A 24,777-nucleotide genomic window follows, 5' to 3' on the forward strand; every position below is an offset into this window, starting at 1 on the left:
GTTTGAGTCTATTTCTGTTTCAGCGCTCTTTCCTTTTGTTTACTTTCTTGTTTCTTGTTGCTAGGTGCGCTGATTATGCATACGAGTTTCTATTTATTGATTAGTGTCCCCACCTGTTGCCGCAACCATTCACTCCCCTTTTATGTCCATCTCACCCTGCCGGTCGTTGTGGGATCTTTGTTTGCCACCGGGGACAGTTACGTTTGGTGCATCCACCATTGACCATGACGCTGTCGTGACCTGTTTTATGTTTGTTGTGGTTCTCCCATGTTTGAGTCTATTTCTGTTTCAGCGCTCTTTCCTTTTGTTTACTTTCTTGTTGATATGTGCGCTGATTATACATACGGGTTTCTGTTTATTGATTATTGTCCCCACCTGCTGCAGCAACTATGTCCATCTCACCCTGCCGGTCGCTGTGGGATCTTTGTTCACCACTGGGGACAGTTACGTTTGGTGCGGTCTATGCTGCTGGCAGTTTATGATGTTAGTCTCACGCTGGTTCTTGTTGTTTTGCTATGCTAAGTTTCCTTCCACATCCTGGAGAACTCAACCATCGCAGACATGCAACCCCAACGAAATATAGCATGTGCATCGTTGTTTTTAAAAAGTTGGTAGAATACATTTAAAGACATTTCAGAATTGATCGTTACATTATGTCTTTTTGTTTTTTATATCTACCTTTCACCACAGGCCCCTCCAAAAAGGCTAATGGACACTACAGGCATGATTGGCGATACCATGACAGAAAAGTTATGTCATGTTATCGGCAATCGTGACTCCTACTAGTCAGCTGCACACTTCCACGCCTATCCCTTCACAGTTGTGGTAATGCACACTCCCGAGCTTGTGGAGGAGTCCTGCATGTGTGGGTCTCCGCTCCAACAGCAAATGTTTCAACTTTTGTGACCACTTGTAGTTGATTACCAAGTGAATGCAAGACGTGAGAAACACTTTTAATACATAACATGTAGGAATCGGTTATGTTTCTGTACAGCACTGAAGGCTGCGCACCAAAAAATCGGTTACCGTTACAGCCCGAGTATCTATAAGGGGTCTGAATTAGGGATGGAGAATACGAATGAAAATCTGCATTGCAATACAAATTTCCGCCCTCTGATACATATCAAAATATATTACTTAGTATATGAATTATAGTAGAATCTTTTCAAAACAGGTTAAAAAGACTCCTAATTTAGATGCTGACATATGCGTAACACAGTCGTTCTCAAACTGTGGTAAGTGTACCACTGGTGGTACGCAGGCTCCATCTAATGGTACGCCAAGGAATCATGTAATCAAAGCTCAATGTTTTATTTTCCTATATTCAAACACAGTGGTACTGTTCAAACTGTGTGTAATGTTACAGTAGCCAAAAATATTAAATACACCTGTTAAATAAATAATCTGCCTTGTTTGTGATGAATATTTAGGCCTACTATGCTATTGTATTTTAATGTTAGTCATTATGGTGGTACTTGGTGAGCCAAGTTTTTTCCAAGGTGGTACTTAGTGAAAATGGTTGGAGAACCACTGCGGTAACATACAGTATTGTGTCATTTCCAATTTGATTTATTTTCTATATACTATTATTCAAGATTCAAGATGATTTATTGTAAATTCTTAACATGCACAAGACACATAAGAACTGAAAAGTATATTTTCGGCACAGTCCCACTAAGAGCAGACATACGTTACAGGGAGACAAGACGAGACTGCCGACGGCGCAGCCATTTTTAAGGCGCTCCTTAAAAAAAGGTGAGAAAAAGGTGATATTATTAATCTACTTGTTCATTCACTTATACCTGGTCACGTTCTTTTGTAACGTGTTTCTATACATTTTTGTTGAAAAGTTATACAGATTTATTCTTCTGTTGTTTGGATACTTAACATTAGTTTTGGGTGATACTACAAATGTGGGTATCCACATTTGTAGTATCACCCAAAACTGCCCCTGTTACTACTTCCCAAGTAGTAACAGGGGCAGTATTGGTCATACCAATGTTGGTACTAATTTTCAACGTCATTGAATATTAAAAATGTTTTACCAAAATTTTAATCGGACAAAAACACCTGATGGTAGTGTAACAATAACAATTAAATATTCCGTATAAAATAAATATCCCTTTCATTACTTACAATAGTTTGGGAAAAAAAAGCCAGTTGTGCAAACTCGCTAAACACAAACAAAAACTACTATTGGCTCTGATTTAAATGTTTTGGTTTTTGCCCTTGAAGTCCCTTTGTGTCCAGGATGCGTTTTGGTCCTGTTTGTTTTTTCATTTTACGAAATATATTATATCATATGACCTCAACATGAACTTGTAACTGTTCAACTTTCTACAAAAAACACTGAATCTTTGGTTATGGTTTTGATTTAATGATGATTTAAAGTTACATAACCCTCTGGGGACATTTAATTTTAATGATCTTCCTCAAATTTTTTGAAGGGTGTAAAGACATTTTGAATAAAACATTATATACATTAAAAAAACAAAAAACATAATAAATGAATAAATATATATATATATATATATATATATATATATATATATATATATATATATATATATATATATATATATATATATATATATATATATATATATATATATATATATATATATAAGTTAGCAGCCACAAGGAGCTTTTGTAACCAGTTCAATTCCCATTTTTATATCAACTGATAAATTGTGAAAATCGATTCTAAATCGAGAGTTGTTGAATGATTACCATTCCTACTGATTATAGGTCATGTAACATCATTGTAGATCAGTGGTCCTTAACTTGGGTTTGATCAAACCCAAGGGGTTCGGTGAGTCGGCCTCGGGGGTTCGGTGGAGCCTCCGCTGCGGAGGTCAAGACACACCCGACTCATCGTGTAAATAAAAACTTCTCCCTATCCCTATTAATGATACCCCCAAACAATGTTCCCTCTAATTTTCCATATGTGTAAGCAAACGCAAAAACTCCTTGAGCATTCAGTGGAGCACATGTGAGCGACGTCAGACGTGCACACTATGGCCACACCTGCAGCACACCTGTTCCAAACCTGACTAAATAACAAGTTAAATGTTTTATTATTATAATCAAATGACAGCAGTCATTTCCATGAGATTATTTTCTAATATAAGTGTTTTGGCCCACTTACAATGACAATAACAACAAATATTGTTTTTCATGAGCTGTACTAGTGTTGTATGTCTGGGTGGGGTTCCTGCTCTGGAAATCATTTGTACCCCTTTAAGATATCACATTTAGTTCCCACTAAAACATTCACATGTTGCACAATGAGATGTAAGCAGGGGATCATGTGTACATTCCTGTAATTTTCTGTTTGTAAAATATATTTTTATTAGTATTTCTTTAATATATTAACATCATTTCATGATTAATATTTATAAATGAAGATTCTTAATAAATGACACTAAAATAAGCACACATTTGATTGGTAAATCATAGAGTAACGACCTGGAATTACACATTACGTGAGGTGTTGAAGTTGTCCGACTTTTTGTGTGTCTGTAAACGCATCACTGCTGATGCGCAAGTGAGAAAGAGTGAGCGGCTGCTGTTGAGCTGACAGATGACAAAGTTGTTTTTGGTCTGGTTTGTACGGAAGAAAAATTACCAGTTTTGTTCGATACAAATTGTTTACCAATGTTTCGGTCATGTGTTATTGGCCGACAATAAAGAGTTTTGCTCAATAAAGAGTTTTGCTCAATAAAGCGATCGATGGAAATCATGTCCTCATTAAAGCGTCTCAACAGACGTTACAATAATTGAACATCCATCCATCATTCATCTTCTTCCGCTTATTTGAGGTCGGGTCGCGGGGGCAGCAGCCTAAGCAGGAAAGCCCAGACTTCCCTCTCTCCAGCCACTTCGTCTAGCTCTTCCCGGGGGATCCCGAGGCGTTCCCAGGCCAGCCGGGAGACATAGTCTTCCCAACGTGTCGTGGGTCTTCCCCGTGGCCTCCTACCGGTCGGACGTGCCCTAAACACCTCCCTAGGGAGGTCTTAGTGCGGCATCCTAATAATTGAACACTGATGACGAAAACTGGTTTCTCTGTCGTAGTCGCGTGTCATCAGTTACATTGAAAATTGTTATCTGAACTGGTCTCTCAAAGGCAACACCAGAAGTCACACTGATTTGCAGGTGTGTAATTTGTTGTGAGTTCATGCATTGTGCTGGTTTTGTTCTTTGAACAAGGTGAAGTTCATGCGCGGTGCATTTTGTGCATCAGTAAAAAAAACATATACCGTATTTTTCGGAGTATAAGTCGCTCCGGAGTATAAGTCGCACCGGCTGAAAATGCATAATAAAGAAGGAAAAAAACATATATAAATCGCACTGGAGTATAAATCGCATTTTTTGGGGACATTTATTTGATAAAACCCAACACCAAGAATAGACATTTGAAAGGCAATTTAAAATAAATAAAGAATAGTGAACAACAGGCTGAATAAGTGTACGTTATATGACGCATAAATTACCAACTGAGAACGTGCCTGGTATGTTAACCTAACATATTATGGTAAGAGTCATTCAAATAACTATAACATATAGAACATGCTATACGTTTACCAAACAATCTGTCACTCCTAATCGCTAAATCCCATGAAATCTTATACGTCTAGTCTCTTACGTGAATGAGCTAAATAATATTATTTGATATTTTACGCTAATGTGTTAATAATTTCACACATAGGTCGCTTCTGAGTATAAGGCGCACCCCCGGCCAAACTATGAAAAAACTGTGATTTATAGTCCGAAAAATACGGTACCTTTGGTCTTGAATTTGAAAAAAAAAAAAGTTTTTATTTTTCACTGAAGAAGGGTTCGGTGAATGCGCATATGAAACTGGTGGGGTTCGGTACCTCGAACAAGGTTAAGAACCACTGTTGTAGTGATTTCAATCAATGTTTATCTATATAGCCCTAAATCACAAGTGTCTCAAAGGGCCGCACAAGCCACAACGACATCCTCGGCACAGAGCCCACACACGGGCAAGGAAAAACTCACCCCAGTGGGACGTCGGTGAATGACTATGAGAAACCTTGGAGAGGACCGCATATGTGGGTAACCCCCCCCCCCCCCCCCCCCCCTCTAGGGGAGACCGAAAGCAACGGATGTCGAGTGGGTCTGACATAACATTGTGAAAGTCCAGTCCACAGTGGATCCAACACATCAGCGGGAGTCCAGTCCACAGCGGGGCCAACAGGAAACCATCCCGAGCGGAGACGGGTCAGCAGCGCAGAGATGTCCCCAACCGATGCACAGGCTAGTGGTCCACCCGGGGTCCCGGCTCTGGACAGCCAGCACTTCATCCATGGCCACCGGACCTATGCAACTCCCCCTCGCAAGGGACAGGGGAGAAGAGGAGAGAAGAAAAGAAACGGCAGATCAACTGGTCTAAAAAAGGGGGGGTCTATTTAAAGGCTAGATTATACAAATGAGTTTTAAGATGGGACTTAAATGCTTCTACTGAGGTAGCATCTCTAACTGTTACCGGGAGGGCATTCCAGAGTACTGGAGCCCGAATAGAAAACGCTCTATAGCCCGCAGACTTTTTTTTGGCTCTGGGAATCACTAATAAGCCGGAGTTCTTTGAACGCAGATTTCTTGTCGGGACATATGGTACAATACAATCGGCGAGATAGGCTGGAGCTAAACCGTGTAATATTTTATACGTAAGTAGTAAAACCTTAAAGTCGCATCTTAAGTGCACAGGAAGCCAGTGCAAGTGAGCCAGTATAGGCGTAATATGATCAAACTTTCTTGTTTTTGTCAAAAGCCTTGCAGCCGCATTTTGTACCAACTGTAATCTTTTAATGCTAGACATAGGGAGGCCCGAAAATAATACGTTACAGTAATCGAGACGAGACGTAACGAACGCCCACTTGTAATGAAAATAAAAGAAATCTTGTTTTTCATAAGCTATGGATTAGTATTGTACAATATGTCTGGGTGGGGGTCCTGCTTTGGAAATCATTTGTACCCCTTTTAGAGATCACATTTAGTTCTCCTTAAACATCCTCATGTTGCACAATGAAATGTAAGCATAGGATGAAGTGTAACTTTCTTTAGTAACAGCATTCGATGATTAATATCAATAAATTAACATTAATCAATCAATCAATCAATCAATTATTTTGATTTATATAGCCCTAAATCACAAGTGTCTCTAAGGGCTGCACAAGCCACAACGACATCCTCGGTACAGAGCCCACATACGGGCAAGGAAAAACTCACCCCAGTGGGACGTCGGTGAATGACTATGAGAAACCTTGGAGAGGACCGCATATGTGGGTAACCCCCCCCCCCCCCCCCGTCTAGGGGAGACCGAAAGCAATGGATGTCGAGTGGGTCTGACATAATATTGTGAAAGTCCAGTCCACAGTGGATCCAACACATCAGCGAGAGTCCAGTCCATAGTGAGGCCAGCAGGAAACCGTCCCGAGCGGAGACGGGTCAGCATAAATGACAGTAGAATAAGCACACGTATGACTGAGGAGTCATAGTGTAACTTTGTGTGGTGTTTGAGTTGTCCGACTTTTTGTGTGGCCTTAAACGCACCAGTGGTTTAGTGCTAAGCGTGTTGGTGACAGATGACGAGTTGGTTTTGGCCTGGTTTGTACGGCAGAAAATGACTAGTTTTTCGAGATAGTAGTTTTTTTACTCATGTTTTTGGTGTGGTTATGGCCGAATATACACAGTTTTGCTCAATAAAGTGATCGATATAATTCCTGTCCTCGAAGCATCTCGATAGACGTTACAATAATTGAACGTTGTTCAATTGAACGATGTTGACGAACACACTTAGGGCCGCTTGTTGTCACTGTCACTCAGAGTTGCATTGCAAAATTACACAGAATAAATGATGTGTTTATTTTGTTTAGAATTCAGATGGGTTTGATTTGGTGCGCGGCATATATTTGCTGTGCGCAGAGGACGCTTGAGCAGTGCGCAATTGCGCAGGCGCGCACCTTAGAGGGAACGTTGCTGGTGTCCTATCATATCACCTGCAGAAACTTTGGATTTGCAAGCAGGTACATTTCTTTGAAGCGCATACACAACTGGTGTGATGACACAAGGATGAAATCATGGCCAATATTATCAACCTTCATTGTGAAGTCTTTTGGTTGTTACGTTCTCGAAACACCTCCATCATGTTCTGGATTGATCTTCACCCGGTTAATGTACAAGTCCTCACTGAGTTAATATTTCATGTCCGCACCCTGCTGCAAACAGAATATCCTGAAGTCATAATATTTCCAAGTACAAGAAGCTATAATGAGCATATTTCTCCATGGATAAACATTAGCTGGAGAAAATATGCATTTCAGTTGACATTTCCATCTCGTTTGCATGGTTATGAAGTCTACTTCATCATGTGGTGTGAACACGTTTACATTTGTGTGAAAATGTTCTGTGAGATGAGCTTGACAAGGGTCAGAGAGATATGTTATTTGCAGGCTAATGGGAAGTCATTGTCACCGCTGAAAAATGACACCAGGGCTTTGGGAAATGGAAGGGATGGAGAGTGTGGGTGGAGGAACAGATGTTTTCCCTCAAAGAAATGATTACATTTGCAATGTAAAAGCAATTTGTGACGCCTTTTTCTTATTACATGCACTGTAACCCTGAAAATGAATCGGAAAAAACACTAAAATAACTGTTTTGACGGATGATAATGGGATTTTATCAGATGGTTGTCTCGCAGAGGGCATGTTCTCAGTGTCAAAGCTGACATCAGACCCTTTCTACAGACTCCAGGAAGAAAAGTATTAATGATTTTTTTTTTTTTTTGTGAACACAGAATCAACTTTACACAATAGGCCGAGGCTGTTTAACCAAATCCGGCCCGGAAATGATACCATACTGGCCTCGGAGTTCAGTTCCAAACTTAACAAACATTTTTGCAGCAAATGCCTGAAAATGGGTGGATGGATCCCACTCATAACTTGAACCACTGTAAACACATTGGCAGATCCTTGTATTGACATTTTAAGCTTCCTCGCAAACAGAACACTGGGGCCATAACTTGTGATTTACATAATTGAGGCGTTTCTCAATGCACCCCTTTAAGTACTCTCCTTTTTGGCAATTACCGTACTTTTCGGAGTATAAGTCGCTCCGGAGTATAAGTCGCACCGGCCGAAAATGCATAATAAAGAAGGAAAAAAACATATATAAGTCGCACGGGAGTATAAATCGCATTTTTGGGAGAAATTTATTTGATAAAAGCCAACACCAAGAATAGACATTTGAAAGGCAATTTAAAATAATTAACAAATAGTGAACAACAGGCTGAATAAGTGTACGTTATATGAGGCATAAATAACCAACTGAGAACGTGCCTGGTATGTTAACGTAACATATTATGGTAAGAGTCATTCAAATAACTATAACATATAGAACATGCTATACGTTTACCAAACAACCTGTCACTGCTAATCGCTAAATCCCATGAAATCTTATACGTCTAGTCTCTTACGTGAATGAGCTAAATAATATTATTTGATATTTTACGGTAATGTGTTAATAATTTCATAAATTATTAACAAATAAATTCATACGTAAGTCACTCCTGAGTATAAGTTGCATCCCCGGCCAAACTATGAAAAAAAACTGTGACTTATAGTCCGAAAAATACGGTACACATTTTTGTGGTATGTAGCTTGCTTACCTTAGATGTAATCAGTAGTTGTCAGTTACAAACACTGATGACATCTGTTAAAAAAAAAAGAAACAAGGAATCATGCAGAGACAGAGTTACATTTTACTCATGAGGAGAGACGTATTGGGCTGTACACTCAGTTACAGTTCCAACCTATGCACTAAGGCACAGCCCACATGCTCCACTATTTATTCGGGAGGTCCCTGGTTACATCACTGAGGCTGCTTCTGAAGGAAGGGGGGTAATTTCAGCAGCCCCAGTTAGACACAATATATGATTATTCAGAAATGGAAATGTGCTGACACTCGTGATATCGTCCTGTCTCTGCTTTGTCTGCGTCAAGGTACTCGATATTTGCCCTTGACAGTCAGCAGGTCGGGTCTGGACACAAACACTGATACGAGACGACTCGCAATCCAAAGTACAACTTCAGCACAATTGATAACAACTATAGCAACGGCCTTTAAGCATAAGAGTTGTGTGATAACTTATACATAATTATTCTAACAGTATATATATATATATATATATATATATATATATATATATATATATATATATATATATATATATATATATATATATATATATATATATATATATATATATATATATATATTCATCTTATTTGGTTATACTAGTGGTGTTCCTCAAGGTTCTGTTTTAGGTCTTCTCTTTTTCATCGTTAGGGCTATTCAACTGGTGGCCCGCAAGTTCAGTTAAAAAAATGTGTGCAAGACTCACATTTTTGCAGCTGATTGTTAAAATGCTGTCATAAAGAGGATCTTTGACTAGCTTTTTTGGGGGGAAAAAGCAGAGCGCTCCTATAACTCTGTCAAAATAAATACACCAATATCAATTGTTTACTGTAGCAGAAGTGGTTCTCAGAAATATACAAAATAAGAATAATATCAATCAATCAATCAATCAATCAATCAATGTTTATTTATATAGCCCTAAATCACAAGTGTCTCAAAGGGCTGCACAAGCCACAACGACATCCTCTGTACAGAGCCGACATAATAGTGAGGAGAGAAGTCCAGTCCCCCCGTTCCCTAGATTTTTGGAAATGTGGCCCCTAAAATTATTGAGTTGAGTATCCCTGCTACAGACTCTTATAAGCAAGTCAAGTGTGGAAACTAGGAGTGAAGATTAGCGGTGTGACGAGTTGGGATGGGTACTGTTCACATTTGAACCACTACGGTACCAATTTCCAGTTCCTGGGCATTGATACTGAATGAAAGAAATAGTAAAGGTTAACAGTCAAAAAGCATGCTTGTCATGCAAAATTATTAAACATTTCGAAATGTTTTGTCACTCACTTAGATTTAAAAAAAGGTATATCTCTATGTCCACTCATACGTTGTTTTGGTACAGAGGTGTACCGACATTCCGCCAGAGAGCTTATTTTTCATTGGCCCTCGGAATATTGTTAATATTGTTTTGTGATATTGGTTACATTAGTTTGTGCCTATTGAAGTTCTAACTCTTAGAGGTGTGTTGACAGAAGTAAGAATCCTGTCCTTTTGCTTAAGAAGATACGTGTTAATGGTCTACCTGCTGGGCGTTGCTGCCTGATGCACCTCCACCGGTGCCTTGTTGCAAGTATGTTCCCCTGAACACCCCTGTGGGACTAACTACCTCATCAGGTAGCTTATTGATGTTTCACTCCTTTTACCCCAGTACATCTCCTGGTGGCGAAGTGATGGCAGGGCACCCCCGAGGTGTTACCCCCAAATCCTCTGCTTCATCCTTAGCCATAGCCAGAAGCTTATTTTTTCTGCCTTTTCAGACAGTTATTGAATGGCTTTTGAATAGGCTGTTACTGTGTAGCCAATATTGCAAAGTAGGTGGATGGTTGAGGACCTGGCGAAGCCCTTACATTCCACTTCCGCTCCTTCGTGGCCTCTATGCCCTCCTCCCATGGGAAAGGGAGTTCCACCAGCATGATGATTTTGTCTGGCAGTAGTGATGTTTCTACAATATTCCTGGGGTATAGGAGTTGCTTTGCCATAGACCACTCACTGCCGGGTGAGAGAAGCCCTGCTGTCTTTTTTGATGGGTTGTGCTGGTGATCTCTCCAGCTCTTGTAAACAGAATATTGCTTTGCTGGAGCAAGAGTCTGCTGTTGGCCTCCTGCCTGTATGACTCTGCCAGCTCTACCAATTTCCTAAGCACCTGATTGTGTCACCATTGGTAGTGGCTTTGGGGCAGTGTTGTCTTTCAGCCTGACAAGATATGCTGGCGACTCGCATTGATGATATCACAGAGGGGACAGACCTCTTCAGTGCCAAACCATTAGTGAAGGTTTCAGGGAAAAGGTAAGGTGTCATAGGTGGATCTGATAAGAAAACTGAGATGTGACAATGAAATGGGCCTGTCTGTGACTTTTTCTCATGACATCCGGCTTTGATATTGAGGCGTTTTTTGCTCCATTTTTGTCACTTCTGTCACCACCATGGCTTTATGCTTGACCTTTCTGGACTCTGCCGACAACCAGGCAGTGCTTTAGCCTGGTCAACTTCTTCCTGAGCTTTCCACTTCCTCATTGTTTTATCTGAGATCCAGTTGCTCTCACCAGCTGGTCAGTGGAATCCTTCAACTCCAGCTCCATTCGAGCCTTTCCCTGCTTGTATCCCAAGCTGATGGACCGCAGTGGCAGTTCCAAAATGTCCCTGCCGAAGAGGCCTACATCAGACAGGTATCTCGTCAGTCCCAGCCAATTCCTGATCAAATAATTTCCAAGCCTGTCCCAATGGTCTGTCGCTGAGGAGAGGATAACACACATGTTTACGAACCACATCAGACTGGTAGCTACATACTTTATACTTGCTGGCTGCTGGCTGATTGTTCCTTGCATGTACTTAGGACTTACTTTCGAATCCGTGCTATTTAAGTAAATTTGCGCACAGTTGTCTGTGAACCCCTAGCATCATACCGTTTACAGAATTATTGACGTTTCATTGGACTGGACGAAGTCCCCAAATCAAATGCAAGATCTGGAGAAGGGATCAGAAAGAAGTGTGTAGTTCTAGGAAGATCATACTCTTCATGCAGGAGAAAGTTCCATCACACGACCGTAAAGTACTCCACTACTTGGCTGGAGGCCTTAAAGATGACATAACACTTTCTACAATGTGATAGTTTTTTTTCACCTGCCTGCTCTGTATTCAGCCATCTGAATGTGTTTGTGTGTGTGCCTGTGTGTGTACGTGCGTGTGTGTGACTGATGATGCGGGGAAGTGGTTCAACGGGCTATTGTTTTTAAGTTTATTAAGCCTTTTATGTATGAAAAGCACTTTATTAATGCATTTTCATCTGATTGGATTTGACAAGATACTAGAAAGGAGATAAAATGTCATCCACTTTGTTCTGCAAACTTCCTTAACAGAATTTTTTTTTTTAAGATGTGCTTGTTTGCCCCCTGAGACAAGTGGAGCGTTTTCGGGATCTGGGTGCTGATGAAGTTACAGATTTATTCAACACCACCCAGAAAGTTGCTAACCTGGTTGAGAAGCACTTCAACGCCACCTCACTCACTATTGCCATCCAGGTAAGAAATTAATAACATGTTGTTCTGCATAACATAACTCAAACATTTGTGGGTGGATGTTCATGAAACACTCGGGAAAAGACAGAGATGGGATAAAGAACAAGTCTTTGGATTTTGGGGCTGATCAGGATCACCGTATTTTCAAAAGGAGTCTATACTTTTGGGGGATAAGGCTTAGAGGAGATCCGCGGTCTCAGAGTGTTTTTCTCGTTTACCGGGTCCTATTTTGACGCTAGACTACTTCCACATTTTCAACCAATTCAAACCATTCCAACATGTAAACATTCAGATCATTCAGGACACTAGGGCTAAAAAAAATTCTGCATCCCAAAAATGAACACTTTCTCCAAAACTCCACATTTTCAAAACACAAACACCCTTTAAATTTAATTAAGGTCTGTCCCCCAAGTTGAAAAAATAAGACTTCCCTGTGAGGTGCAGCCATCGGCGGAGAGCTGGATGATGGCCGCTACGGAATCGAACAAGATCAATGAGGTTCGCTTTCGTTAGGAAACACTCTTTGGCGATGTTGCATCTGCAGGTGAAGAAAGATTGGAATCGAGGGTGCTCGTAAGGGAGGAATTTGTCTTATCGCTGGATAACCGCCTTACTTGTTGAAGGATGTGGGATCGTCTCGGCAGGTTGAGGAGAAATTGACCCCGATTTGGCCCATTCATCTACCATCTTGTTGCCTCGAAGATTACAGTGCCTGGGGAAGCAGACGATCTGCAGCCTTCTTGTCGAGATGAGTTGGGCGACAGTTTTCTGGAGTTAGACAATGGCAAAGTCCTGTTGGAACAGATTGCCGACGGCTTCGACGAGTGATTTGCAATCACAGGCGATAGTCGCGGATGTCCAGTTGTCTGAATTCTTCAGCAAACTTAAAGCAGCTTTGAGTTCTGGATGGTTTGCTGCGCCCCTCCAGTTGGACCGTTTATGGCATTGACTTCTGTGGGCGTCAGAAGGATGGGTGCTGGGGGCGGGCGTTCCCAGGGGGGTGGGAGACTCATCCCACCAACTGGTTGCGGGGGCAGCAGGTTGAGGTTTTTGATGATCGGGAGAGTTTAACTGTGCCAGTCTTTCTTTGCTAACCGCCGTCGGACAGGTAGAGTCCGCGTGTGTCTGAGTCAGCTTGTGTGAAGTGACATGGTTTTGTAGCGGGCTGGAAGTGGTGTGAAATGGTCATCTTTCAGGACAAATTATTTTGGGGTAAACCAGAGATGACCAGTGATGGCTCTGGCAGCGTTAATGTGGGCACTTTTAAGCTTTTGGAGATTGGTAGCTGAAAGCCAAGGGGCCCAAGCCTGGGAGCCATACTCTGCAGTTGATCTCTGGGTGGCGATATACACCGTCTGGAGGTCTGCTGGTTGCCATCCCCACTTTATACCCCTGAGGGCACAAACTCAGTTAGTCCTTTTCGTCATCCCTGAGCACATCTTTTTTGCATGCTTGCCGAAGGTGAGTTAGACACAGAGAAAGGTTGGGGCTGCATTAAAGGAAAGAGAACATTTTATTGTGACGTGCATTTTGCCAGCACGCTTTGGCTGAGCTGAGGCTGGGGAAGGAGACCTCACACTAAAAGTAAGGCGAGCCTCGTCACTCCACTGTACCACTTTGTCGACCTCTTTTTGCAGTTGCTCTACCTCTTGGTCCTTGTGTCTGCCACTGCAGGAGATTTCCAGGTCATCTGCGTAGGCATTCACCAGTGTTGCATGATTGAACCATTCAAGGAGGTCATTGATGTACAAACGTTTTTAGATGACGAAAAGCAGAGGGGACAGCATGGACCCTTGTGGAAAAACTTTTTTAAAGGTTTGAAAACGGTCAACAGTCTAATTCATCTTGACCCACGGTTCATCAACCAGGTTGTAACCCAGAACAGAAAGCGTGCCGGGACACCGTTTTACAGCATCTTTTGGCGCAGACTTGTTCTCCACACCCTGTCGAAGCCTTTGCTGAAGTCAAAGCGGGTCAACCCCGTCCGGAGTCAATCGGAGCCATCCAAAATGTGTAGTGAGAGGCAGAGACACTGGTCCGGAAACCCGCTTGCCACATGCTCAGTAGGGACTGCTCTTGGAGCCGCCATGATAGTTGGTTGACAATCATTCTCTCCAAAAATTGTTCAAGTGAGGGCGCTGGGGCGGTGGCTGTCCACTGATTGTGGGATCTTTCCTTTCTTGGGGAAAGAGACAATGGTGGCATCTCCTTAGGATTGAGGGCACCAGCCTTCGAGTTAACTTTGGTGGAGGAGTTTCAGCATTGTTGTTGACAGCTGCCGCGTGCCTTTTTCACTCTGTTCATGGTCACCTGACCGTGAAGGGGTGGCGACAGAGCAGGTAGAAGGAATCGTCATCATTCTCGGGTACTACTAGCGGCTTCCTTGTCCGCATGTACACTCTGGAGTCTGTTCTCAAAAACTCTCATTTTAGACCACCCAGAACGCAATTGACATGTCGATAAAAGGCTGAAATAATACATTTATTTACTGTTTCCACCTGAAAATATTAACGTGTGGAAAAGGCCCTTTGGATATAAACGATATAAATTTGGACAACAACAGAGTTTTTAATAGTTTTGTCTTATTGTGATAATGCATTTCGATGACACATACTAGCTGCATCCTTAAGGCAATGTAGCATTCTAGCGATAAACTAATCCTCGCCTCTGTGGTGGCAAATAAATTAAGTTAAGGTGCAAGGATTTGAGGTACGTGTTGTGTTAAAAGACTAATCAAACCAAGGTACCGCTCTGTATGTGTGTATGTATGTGTATATATATATATATATATATATATATATATATATATATATATATATATATATATATATATATATATATATATATATACAGTACAGGCCAAAGGTTTGGACACACCTTCTCATTCAATGCGTTTTCTTTATTTTCATGAGCTTCAAGCACACCTGTGAAGTGAAAACCATTTCAGGTGGCTACCTCTTGAAGAGAGAATGCCAAGAGTGGCTATTTTGAAGAAACTAGAATATAAAACATGTTTTCAGTCATTTCACCTTTTTTTGTTAAGTACATAACTCCACATGTGTTCATTCATAGTTTTGATGTGACAATCTACAATGTAAATAGTCATGAAAATAAAGAAAACGCATTGAATGAGAAGGTGTGTCCAAACTTTTGGCCTGTACTGTATATATATATATATATATATATATATATATATATATATATATATATATATATATATATATATATATATATATATATATATATATATATATATATATATATAAATATATATATATATATATATATATAAATATATATATACGTTAGGTCAGGAAAAAACACAGAGGCTATTTTATCCCTACAAGCCTGTTTCGCAGGTTTCCCTGCTCTTCAGGCTTGTAGGGATGAAATAGCCTCTGTGTTTTTTCCTGACCTAACGTATATTCCGCTCTACCCTGGTATTGAGCACTGTATAACAGATAAACCACAGAAACCTCGAACATCGACTATATATATATATATACACTACCGTTCAAAAGTTTGGGGTCACCCAAACAATTTTGTGGAATAGCCTTCATTTCTAAGAACAAGAATAGACTGTCGAGTTTCAGATGAAAGTTCTCTTTTTCTGGCCATTTTGAGCGTTTAATTGACCCCACAAATGTGATGCTCCAGAAACTCAATCTGCTCAAAGGAAGGTCAGTTTTGTAGCTTCTGTAACGAGCTAAACTGTTTTCAGATGTGTGAACATGATTGCACAAGGGTTTTCTAATCATCAATTAGCCTTCTGAGCCAATGAGCAAACACATTGTACCATTAGAACACTGGAGTGATAGTTGCTGGAAATGGGCCTCTACACACCTATGTAGATATTGCACCAAAAACCAGACATTTGCAGCTAGAATAGTCATTTACCACATTAGCAATGTATAGAGTGTATTTCTTTAAAGTTAAGACTAGTTTAAAGTTATCTTCATTGAAAAGTACAGTGCTTTTCCTTCAAAAATAAGGACATTTCGATGTGACCCCAAACTTTTGAACGGTAGTGTATATATATGTATATATAAGTACCTATTACTATAATAATATAATGGATACATCATTAATAATTATTATAATTGGATATAAAGTGTACGTGAAAGTTACTTCAATGACGACCTCCTTAGGGTTTTTTTAATCAATCAGCAATATCAAGCAGCTGAAATGCACCAAACATGGATAAGTGTGGAGAGAGTGTTTTGCATTTTACCCATCATCCCTTGTAATGGATTTAAATGGGTGTAACTTAGATTTGTGTGTGTGTGTGTGTTGATTGGACATTTTTCATAATATTCACAAAGTTCAATGAGCAGGCTGGTGGATTTTTTTTCCTGCACCATGACTAGGGAAGGTTGTTTGGAATGGGTCAAATTAATAAATGATGTGCTCATTGTCCCTGCAAGTAGAATTAATGGTTGCGTATATTTCGTTGGCCAACAGATGGCGAGGAAACAGCAGCTATTAGACCACTGGCTATTTGTATACACCTCTCCCGACCATATTGCTTAATGAACTTATGCCGTCTCACGGGCCAATTTGAAAACAGCGGTGGGTCGTAGTTTGGACACACCTGGAACACAGTGGAATCATTTAAATTGGCATCCTTTTGCTTGTCAGACATAGGCAGTTGCCAAAAAAACCAAAACTAGTCTTTGGTTGGACATTTACCCACAGAGATATGAAGAGAAAAGGTAATAAAGATTTTTTGTTGACAGAATGTAAATATTTTTCTTCAGAAAACAATAACAAAATGATCCATAGTATGCCTTTTTACTTGCATAGCTCATCTTTCATGGATAATAATGCGATATAGAATCCAAACACAAGTAAAACTCTGACGCCCACGGACGCCCAGACAGGCCCTCACCTTAGACTGATGGCTCTATTCTGCATAACTGGTGATATATATGCTAATATGAAAATAGCAGCTCGCCTGCGCTGCAAGCCCTTTCAGAAAATTGTTTCACAGGTTAGGTGAGAGAACACCAAAAAAACAAATCTTTTTACCTTCATATCATTTTCTTTGACTGTGGAGGTGATGAGAAGTGATGACAGAAGATCAGTCGTGACAGCTCGCCTGCACATTAAAATACTGATGATCAAGCATCACACATGTTTATTGAGAATATAGAAAGTAGATGTTGATAGATTGATGGTTTTCTGACAGCATAGACTTAGACTTAGACAAACTTTAATGATCCACAAGGTAAATTGTTCCACACAGTAGCTCAATTACAAAGAATGGAAAGTGTAAGGATGGAAAGGATAATGCAAGTATAAAGTAGACTAAAAATGTACTGTAGTAGCAATATAAAATATAACAAATATGTAATATTTACACATTATATATACAGTATATGATATATACCGATATATTATTAGGGACCGAGTCCCTTTGGGACAGAGGACCCTATTGTATTTCTAGCGTTTTATTATTATACCGCCGCCTCTTTGAGCTGTAATTTGACCCCCTTAACATGCTTCAAAACTCACCAAATTGGACACACACATCAGGACTGGCAAAAATTGCGATCTAATTAAAAAACCAAACCCCAAAACTCAAAATTGCGCTCTAGCGCCCCCTAGGAAGAAAACACAGACAAAACTGCCTGTAACTCCCAGTAGGAATGTCGTAGAGACATGAAACAAAAACCTCTATGTAGGTCTCACTTAGACCTATATTTCAAACGCTGACAACCCCCAGCAAAAATCAACAGGAAGTTTGCAATTCCCCCTTCAAAACAAAAGTTGTGTAAAAACAGTCACCTTTTTTTAAACATTTTTTCCTCTGAGCGCGTTTGTCGTGTCGGCTTCAAATTAGCACAGGAGAGAGATTGAACCCTTCTGATTAAAAGTTGATGAAAGAGTTTTAATTACTGCTCCGGTTTGGATTTTATGAGCCCTCAAAGTCGGTCCCGTCCATCGCTGCTTGCAGCTTTAATATTATATTATATTTTTATATAATATATACAATATATAACAATTACCATGTACAATATTACAGTATATGTAACAGCTGCAGCATAAACTAGAGAGTAGATCCATCAGAAAATATACATTATAAACGAAGAGAGGTAGCTAACATAGAAGCGGTCAGGTAATCGACAAATATCATCTATTGCTGTATGGAGAGTGATTATACAGCTGGATGGAGTGCGGAATGAAGGAGTTCTTGAATCGAACACTTTGGGAACGAAGCTGAAGGAGCCTGTTGGAGTATGAGCTCCGCTGTTCCTCAATTGTCTGGTGGAGTGGGTGGGCAGGATTGTCCATGATGGCGAGCAGTTTGTCCAGGGTCCTCCTGTCCATCACTGACACAAACGCCTCCACAAATAGTTTGGCCGGCTTTCCGGATCAGTTTGTCTATCCGGTTTAAGTCCCTTTTTGCTGGTGCTGCTCCCCCAACAAACCACTGCAAAGTACAGGGCACTGGCCACAACAGACTGAAAAAAGATCTCCAACAGCTTGCTGCACACATTAAAGGCCTACTGAAAGCCACTACTACCGACCACGCAGTCTGATAGTTTATATATCAATGATGAAATCTTAACATTATAACACATGCCAATACGGCCGGGTTAACTTATAAAGTGACATTTTAAATTTGCCGCTAAACTTCCGGTTCGAAACGCCTCTGAGGATGACGTATGCGCGTGACGTAGACCGGGGAACACGGGTATGCCTTCCACATTGAAGCCAATACGAAAAAGCTCTGTTTTCATTTCATAATTCCACAGTATTCTGGACATCTGTGTTCGTGAATCTGTTTCAATCATGTTCATTGCATTATGGAGAAGGAAGCCGAGCAAGCAAAGAAGAAATTTGTTGGTGCGAAATGGACGTATTTTTCGAACGTAGTCAGCCACAACAGTACACAGCCGGCGCTTCTTTGTTTACATTCCCGAAAGATGCAGTCAAGATGGAAGAACTCGGATAACAGAGACTCTAACCAGGAGGACTTTTGACTTCGATACACAGACGCCTGTAGAGAACTGGGACAACACAGACTCTTACCAGGATTACTTTGATTTGGATGACAAAGACGCAGACGTGCTACTGTGAGTATGCAGCTTTGGCTTCTAAACATTTGATCGCTTGACCGTATGTGCGCAACTTTTTTTTGCGTATGTACGTAACTTTTTTAAAATATATAAGCTTTATGAACCTTGGGTTAGGTGAACGGTCTTTTGGGCTGAGTGATTGTGTGTGTTGATCAGGTGTTTGAATTGTATTGGCGTGTTCTATGGAGCTAGGAGCTAGCAGAGGAGCTAGGAGCTAGCATAACACGTACCGTACCGTACGTGCGCGTCACGTACGTAACTTTTTAAAAATATATAAGCTTTATGAACCTTTGGTTAGGTGAACGGTCTTTTGGGCTGAGTGATTGTGTGTGTTGATCAGGTGTTTGAATTGTATTGGCGTGTTCTATGGAGCTAGGAGCTAGCATAGGAGCTAGGAGCTAGCATAACAAACACGCAGGTGTTTTTATGCAGGATTAATTTGTGGCATATTAAATATAAGCCTGGTTGTGTTGTGGCTAATAGAGTATATATATGTCTTGTGTTTATTTACTGTTGTAGTCATTCCCAGCTGAATATCAGGTCACCCCCGGCTCTCACAGCATCTTCCCTATCTGAATAGCTTCAACTCCCCACTAGTCCTTCACTTGCACTTTACTCATCCACAAATCTTTCATCCTCGCTCAAATTAATGGGGAAATTGTCGCCTTCTCGGTCCGAATCTCTCTCACTTCATGCGGCCATCATTGTAAACAATAGGGAACTTTGCGTATATGTTCAACTGACTACGTCACGCTACTTCCGGTAGGTGCGAGCCTTTTTTTTTATCAGATACCAAAAGTTGCAATCTTTATCGTCGTTGTTCTATACTAAATCCTTTCAGCAAAAATATGGCAATATCGCGAAATGATCAAGTATGACACATAGAATAGATCTGCTATCCCCGTTTAAATAAAAAAAATTCATTTCAGTAGGCCTTTAAAGGACCTAAGCTTCCTCGGGAAAAAGACTCTGCTCATGCCCTTCTTGTATACAGCAATAAGCATTAAGTAAAGATGAAGTAAAAACTATGGATTTAATTGTGTTCAAATGAAATAAATGTAAATGTAGACTTTGAAGCCACTTCCTAGAACTTAAATAAACCGATGTTATGCCGGTGGATACCCAATCGGCATTCATTGCAGCAGGTCACCCAGGTTTGGGGTCCCCACATAAAGTATCATCCATCGCCATGTCTCTCATTATGATTGTCAACGAAATTCAAACTTCCAAAAAAAAGTGCAGTTCCCCTTTAAGACACAACTACAGCCATACAGTTTCACATACATGTTTTTTGTGCAATTTCAAGTGCTATTTCAATAATTTAATCATGAAAAATGTTTCCACAAAGTTTCTACATATACTCACTTACTGATGGGCAAACATCCCCTCAGTGAATGTGTGGCACACTCACTACCTGTATTGGCACAGCACATACCGTTTTTGTGTTTCATAAGGATCATCTGCCATCTGCTGGATTTTAAAAATGTCATTACATTTGACCTGCAAATAACATGTGTAGCTAGTATTTTTTAACAAATAACTGTGCAGAAAGGAATATGGAAAGTGCATCTCTGGCCAATGAACATTTATCTTATTTAGTGCGATAAGATGAAGAAGATCCTGCGCTTTGTATTTTTTTCCTTTTTTGTTAATACCATTTATATTGATGATGTCAGCAAAAACTTCCCTTTTTGGACTTATTTCAGTACAAGCTGTGACCTATGCGCCCAAAAAGGTGCTTTTTAATGAATACAGTTTTTTCGCTTCCCATCCGAATGACACAGCAGCTGTATCAGAATTAGAATCAGAATCAGAAATACTGTATTAATCCCCGAGGGGGGATTACGATTTTCAGCACAATCCCATTCAATATCAGACAAACATTACAGGGAGACAGAACAGGATCGCTGACGGGTCTGCCAACTTCCGGCGCCCCTTACAAAAAAGGTGAGAAACAGGTAACAGGTAAAAATATTCCGTCTAAGCCTGGGCCCCTGGAAAGGGCATCTAGACTGAGGCCAAGGGGGAAAAAAACCTCATAGCCATAGTACACAAGCATGTGTGTAAGAGGGAAACATCACAGAACACAAAGGACATTCAAGACATTAAAAGAGCAGAGCTGATGCAAGCAGCCATTTCTACATACAGCTACAAAATGTTTTTATTAATTAATTAATTAATAAAAATTTTAAAAAAAACATATACACTGTGGTGGCCTCTGCGGTGTTCCACGCCATCGTCTGCTGGGGTGGGGGGGAGCATGGCCAGAGACGGGAGCAGACCCAACAAAGCAACCAAGAGCCTCGGCCGCCCAGTAACTCTCGGCCAGTGTCCAGTCCGCATGGATGAGCGAGGATGCGTCTAAGGCAGGGGTGTCAAACGTACGGCCCGAGGGCCGGATCAGGCCCTCGAACAGGTTCTATCTGGCCCGCGGAATGAGTTTGCTAAGTATAAAAATTAACCTGAAGTTTTTGAATGAAAGAAACGGCTGTTCTAAATGTGTCCACTGGATGTCGCAATAGCAATTCTTTGTATCTTTGTTGATTACACTACATATGTACAAAATAAACCACATGATGTTAGTACATCAGTCGAGGAAAATGAGCAAACTACATAAATAATATACTGTTATTGGATTTTGATATAATTTTTTCATCTTGATAGATTAAAAATTAACACCAATGAGTTGACTGATGAACATTATCACATAATTTATTCAGAAATATAAATAACGACAAATAAAGTATATAAACTATTAACCGCAACAGGTAATTTGTAAAAATACAACAACATTATGATTTGTACAATTTCAGAATGTGCTTGCTCTATTTTCAAACAATCTGAAGTTGTCTTTATTTTTAAGTTATCGTGCCGTGATTCTACCAGTCCGGCCCACTTGGGAGTAGATTTTGCTCCACGTGGCCCCCGATCTAAAATGAGTTTGACACCCCTGGTCTAAGGAGACCGAGGTGTCCGATACCTGCTCATTCAGCCAAGACACTTGCTGTGTCCCAACTCAGGGTCTGCATCCTTTGAAGGGCGAATTTGAAGGCCGCTTACGTCACAACGGGTGACGCATCCTTCGGAGGTGCCTCCGAAGGTCCAGCCTTCTGAGGCTGCGTAGGCCGGGTCCTCCGAAGGATGCAGACCCTGAATTGGGACACAGCTGGTGTGTAGCCCGTCCGTCCCGGCGCTCGGCGCCAGCTCCGCAGCCCCGTCTCCTCCAGTCTCTCCAAACGGACTGTGGTGTGGCAGAGACCCAGCAGCTGGTCTCCATGGCCAAAAGGCTCCCGGTATGAAAATCCAGAAGTCCACAAAAAAAGCACCGCAGAAGTCACCAAAGTGCCACCCCTTGACGCACAGTCCCAAAGGGTCCCGAACCAAAAAGCAAAAAAAAAACAAGAGGGAAACATCAGGAACACAAAAGGATGACATGAGAGCACAGAGCTCCTGCCAACAGCAGGAAAAATAAATAAATAAAAATAAAATGCTTGATATATATCAAGGGACACAGTATCACTCCTTGGGTTCCATAAAGTATCGATCAGTATCGTCTGACCCATCGCTACCCACTATTTATACTTCATATGCGCTCATTACCTGCATCAAAGTGTTTGATTTGCTATCTTACCTTCAAGTCAACATATACGTATCAAATCCAATGTATTGACACAAATCTTGAATTGGAGAAGAGTAGCAAAAGTGCTACAGCTCATCTGATATTAAAATCTCTAAATGATTCATGTAAATGCTTGACAGTTTCTGTCTCTTTCCTAATTGCCCTCCTTCTGTTCCCACTAGGACGGCCCCGAAGCCGGACAAACTGTGAAGGTGAGAACTTAATAATTCACCACTTGTTAATATGCCATGAAGTGTCTGCAACAGTTATACACTATGAAATAATCATTGTATTTCATTTTCACTGCTAAACTCTTGGCATCGCTGAATTATTTAGCCATTTGTTAGAATCCAGACGTAACCGTAGTGTGTCACTGACACCTGAAATGCAGCTTTATAAAGTCGATAAGTGACACGTAGGAAGCATTTACCGTATTTCCCGGACTATAAGGCGCACTTAAAATCAGTTTTTATTCCTCAAAACTCGATAGTGCGCCTTATAACCCGGTGCGCCTAATGTACGGAATAATTCTGGTTGTGCTTACCGACCTCGAAGCAATTTTCATTTGGTACATGGTGTAATGATAAGTTTGACCAGTAGATGGCAGTCAAACATAAGAGATACGTGTAGACTGCCATATGATGGCAATATGACTCAAGTAAACAACACCAACATTGTATATGTTCCATTGAAAATATAGAACATTACACACGGCGTTAAAAAATCCATCAAAATGTTTAAGTACGGCTTTGGTAAGCTATGAAGCCGCACCACTTGATGGATTGTACTGTGCTTCAACATAGGAGTATTATTATGGTGTGTGTAAAAGGTAAGACATATTATCTGGCATTTTGTGTCGCAATATTATGCAAAAGCCACTTTTCTTACCTTCTGTTACCTGCTGATCTGTATTTGGGTTCTGCATAAGTCCTAAAAAATTGATAGTCCGTGGAGACGCCGTAGTCGATAAGCATCTTCTTTTCCTCTGTCTTCTTGTTATGGGACATTCATCCTCCGCTGTTGCCATTTCTAATATAAAGTAGTGTAAAGTTCTTACTTATATCTGTCAGTAAACTCGCCATAAAACATACCGGTGTAGTGAGTTTACATTATTCACCCAAGGAACTTTAGTTATTAGAAGATGATCTGTAAAACATCATCTATGCAACATTGTGACCAAATAACCACCATTACATGTTATGTAGACCACAAGGAAGTGTTTTACATTTAGAAAAAAATCATAATAATACGACTCCTTTAATGCGCCCCATAATCCAGTGCGCCTTATATATGAAAAAAGAACAAAGATAGACCATTCATCAGCAGTGCGCCTTATAATCCGGTGCACCCTATGGTCCGTAGAATACGGTATGTGTTTTTGTCATGTGACTATCCCAGGAAGTCACAGTTGATGGCACAGCAACCATCGTTTGACTTTTAATGACTTTGCATTCTTAATGTCAATCTATGGAATTGCAAATGTTATATACATTTCCCACATGACGGCAATCTATTTGTGGCTGGTAGAAGCAGGGTAGATTACGTCAAGTGACGCATGTACATGGCACGGGGCTGGCTCTAGGTCAGGGTTGTCAAACAAGCGGCCCGCCGGCCGGATCAGTTTGCTAAGTGTGTGAAGTTGAGCTACATTTTTAAACTGAAGAAACTACTGTTCCAAATGTGTCCACTGGATGTGGCAATAGCAATTTCTTTCAGCAAGCAATTACAAAACTCAAAACCAGTGAAGTTGGCACGTTGTGTAAATGGTCAATAAAAACAGAATGCAATGATTTACAAATAATTTTCAACCTATATTCAAATGAATAGACTGCAATGACAAGATATT

General features: G+C 40.6%; 1 protein-coding gene across 4 annotated transcripts in view; it reads left to right on the plus strand.

Moving 5' to 3' along the window:
• Window positions 1–24,777, plus strand: part of fhit (fragile histidine triad diadenosine triphosphatase) — a 280,831-nt gene that overhangs the window by 206,366 nt on the left and 49,688 nt on the right. For all 4 annotated transcript variants that reach the window (XM_062037902.1, XM_062037903.1, XM_062037904.1 and 1 more), the window contains 2 exons: window positions 12,088–12,233; window positions 23,114–23,143. In XM_062037902.1, coding sequence (XP_061893886.1) covers window positions 12,088–12,233; window positions 23,114–23,143 — 176 coding nt within the window. The remainder of the gene's footprint in view (window positions 1–12,087; window positions 12,234–23,113; window positions 23,144–24,777) is intronic.

This window comes from Entelurus aequoreus, linkage group LG26 (genome assembly GCF_033978785.1).
Source record: "Entelurus aequoreus isolate RoL-2023_Sb linkage group LG26, RoL_Eaeq_v1.1, whole genome shotgun sequence".
NCBI lineage: Eukaryota > Metazoa > Chordata > Actinopteri > Syngnathiformes > Syngnathidae > Entelurus > Entelurus aequoreus.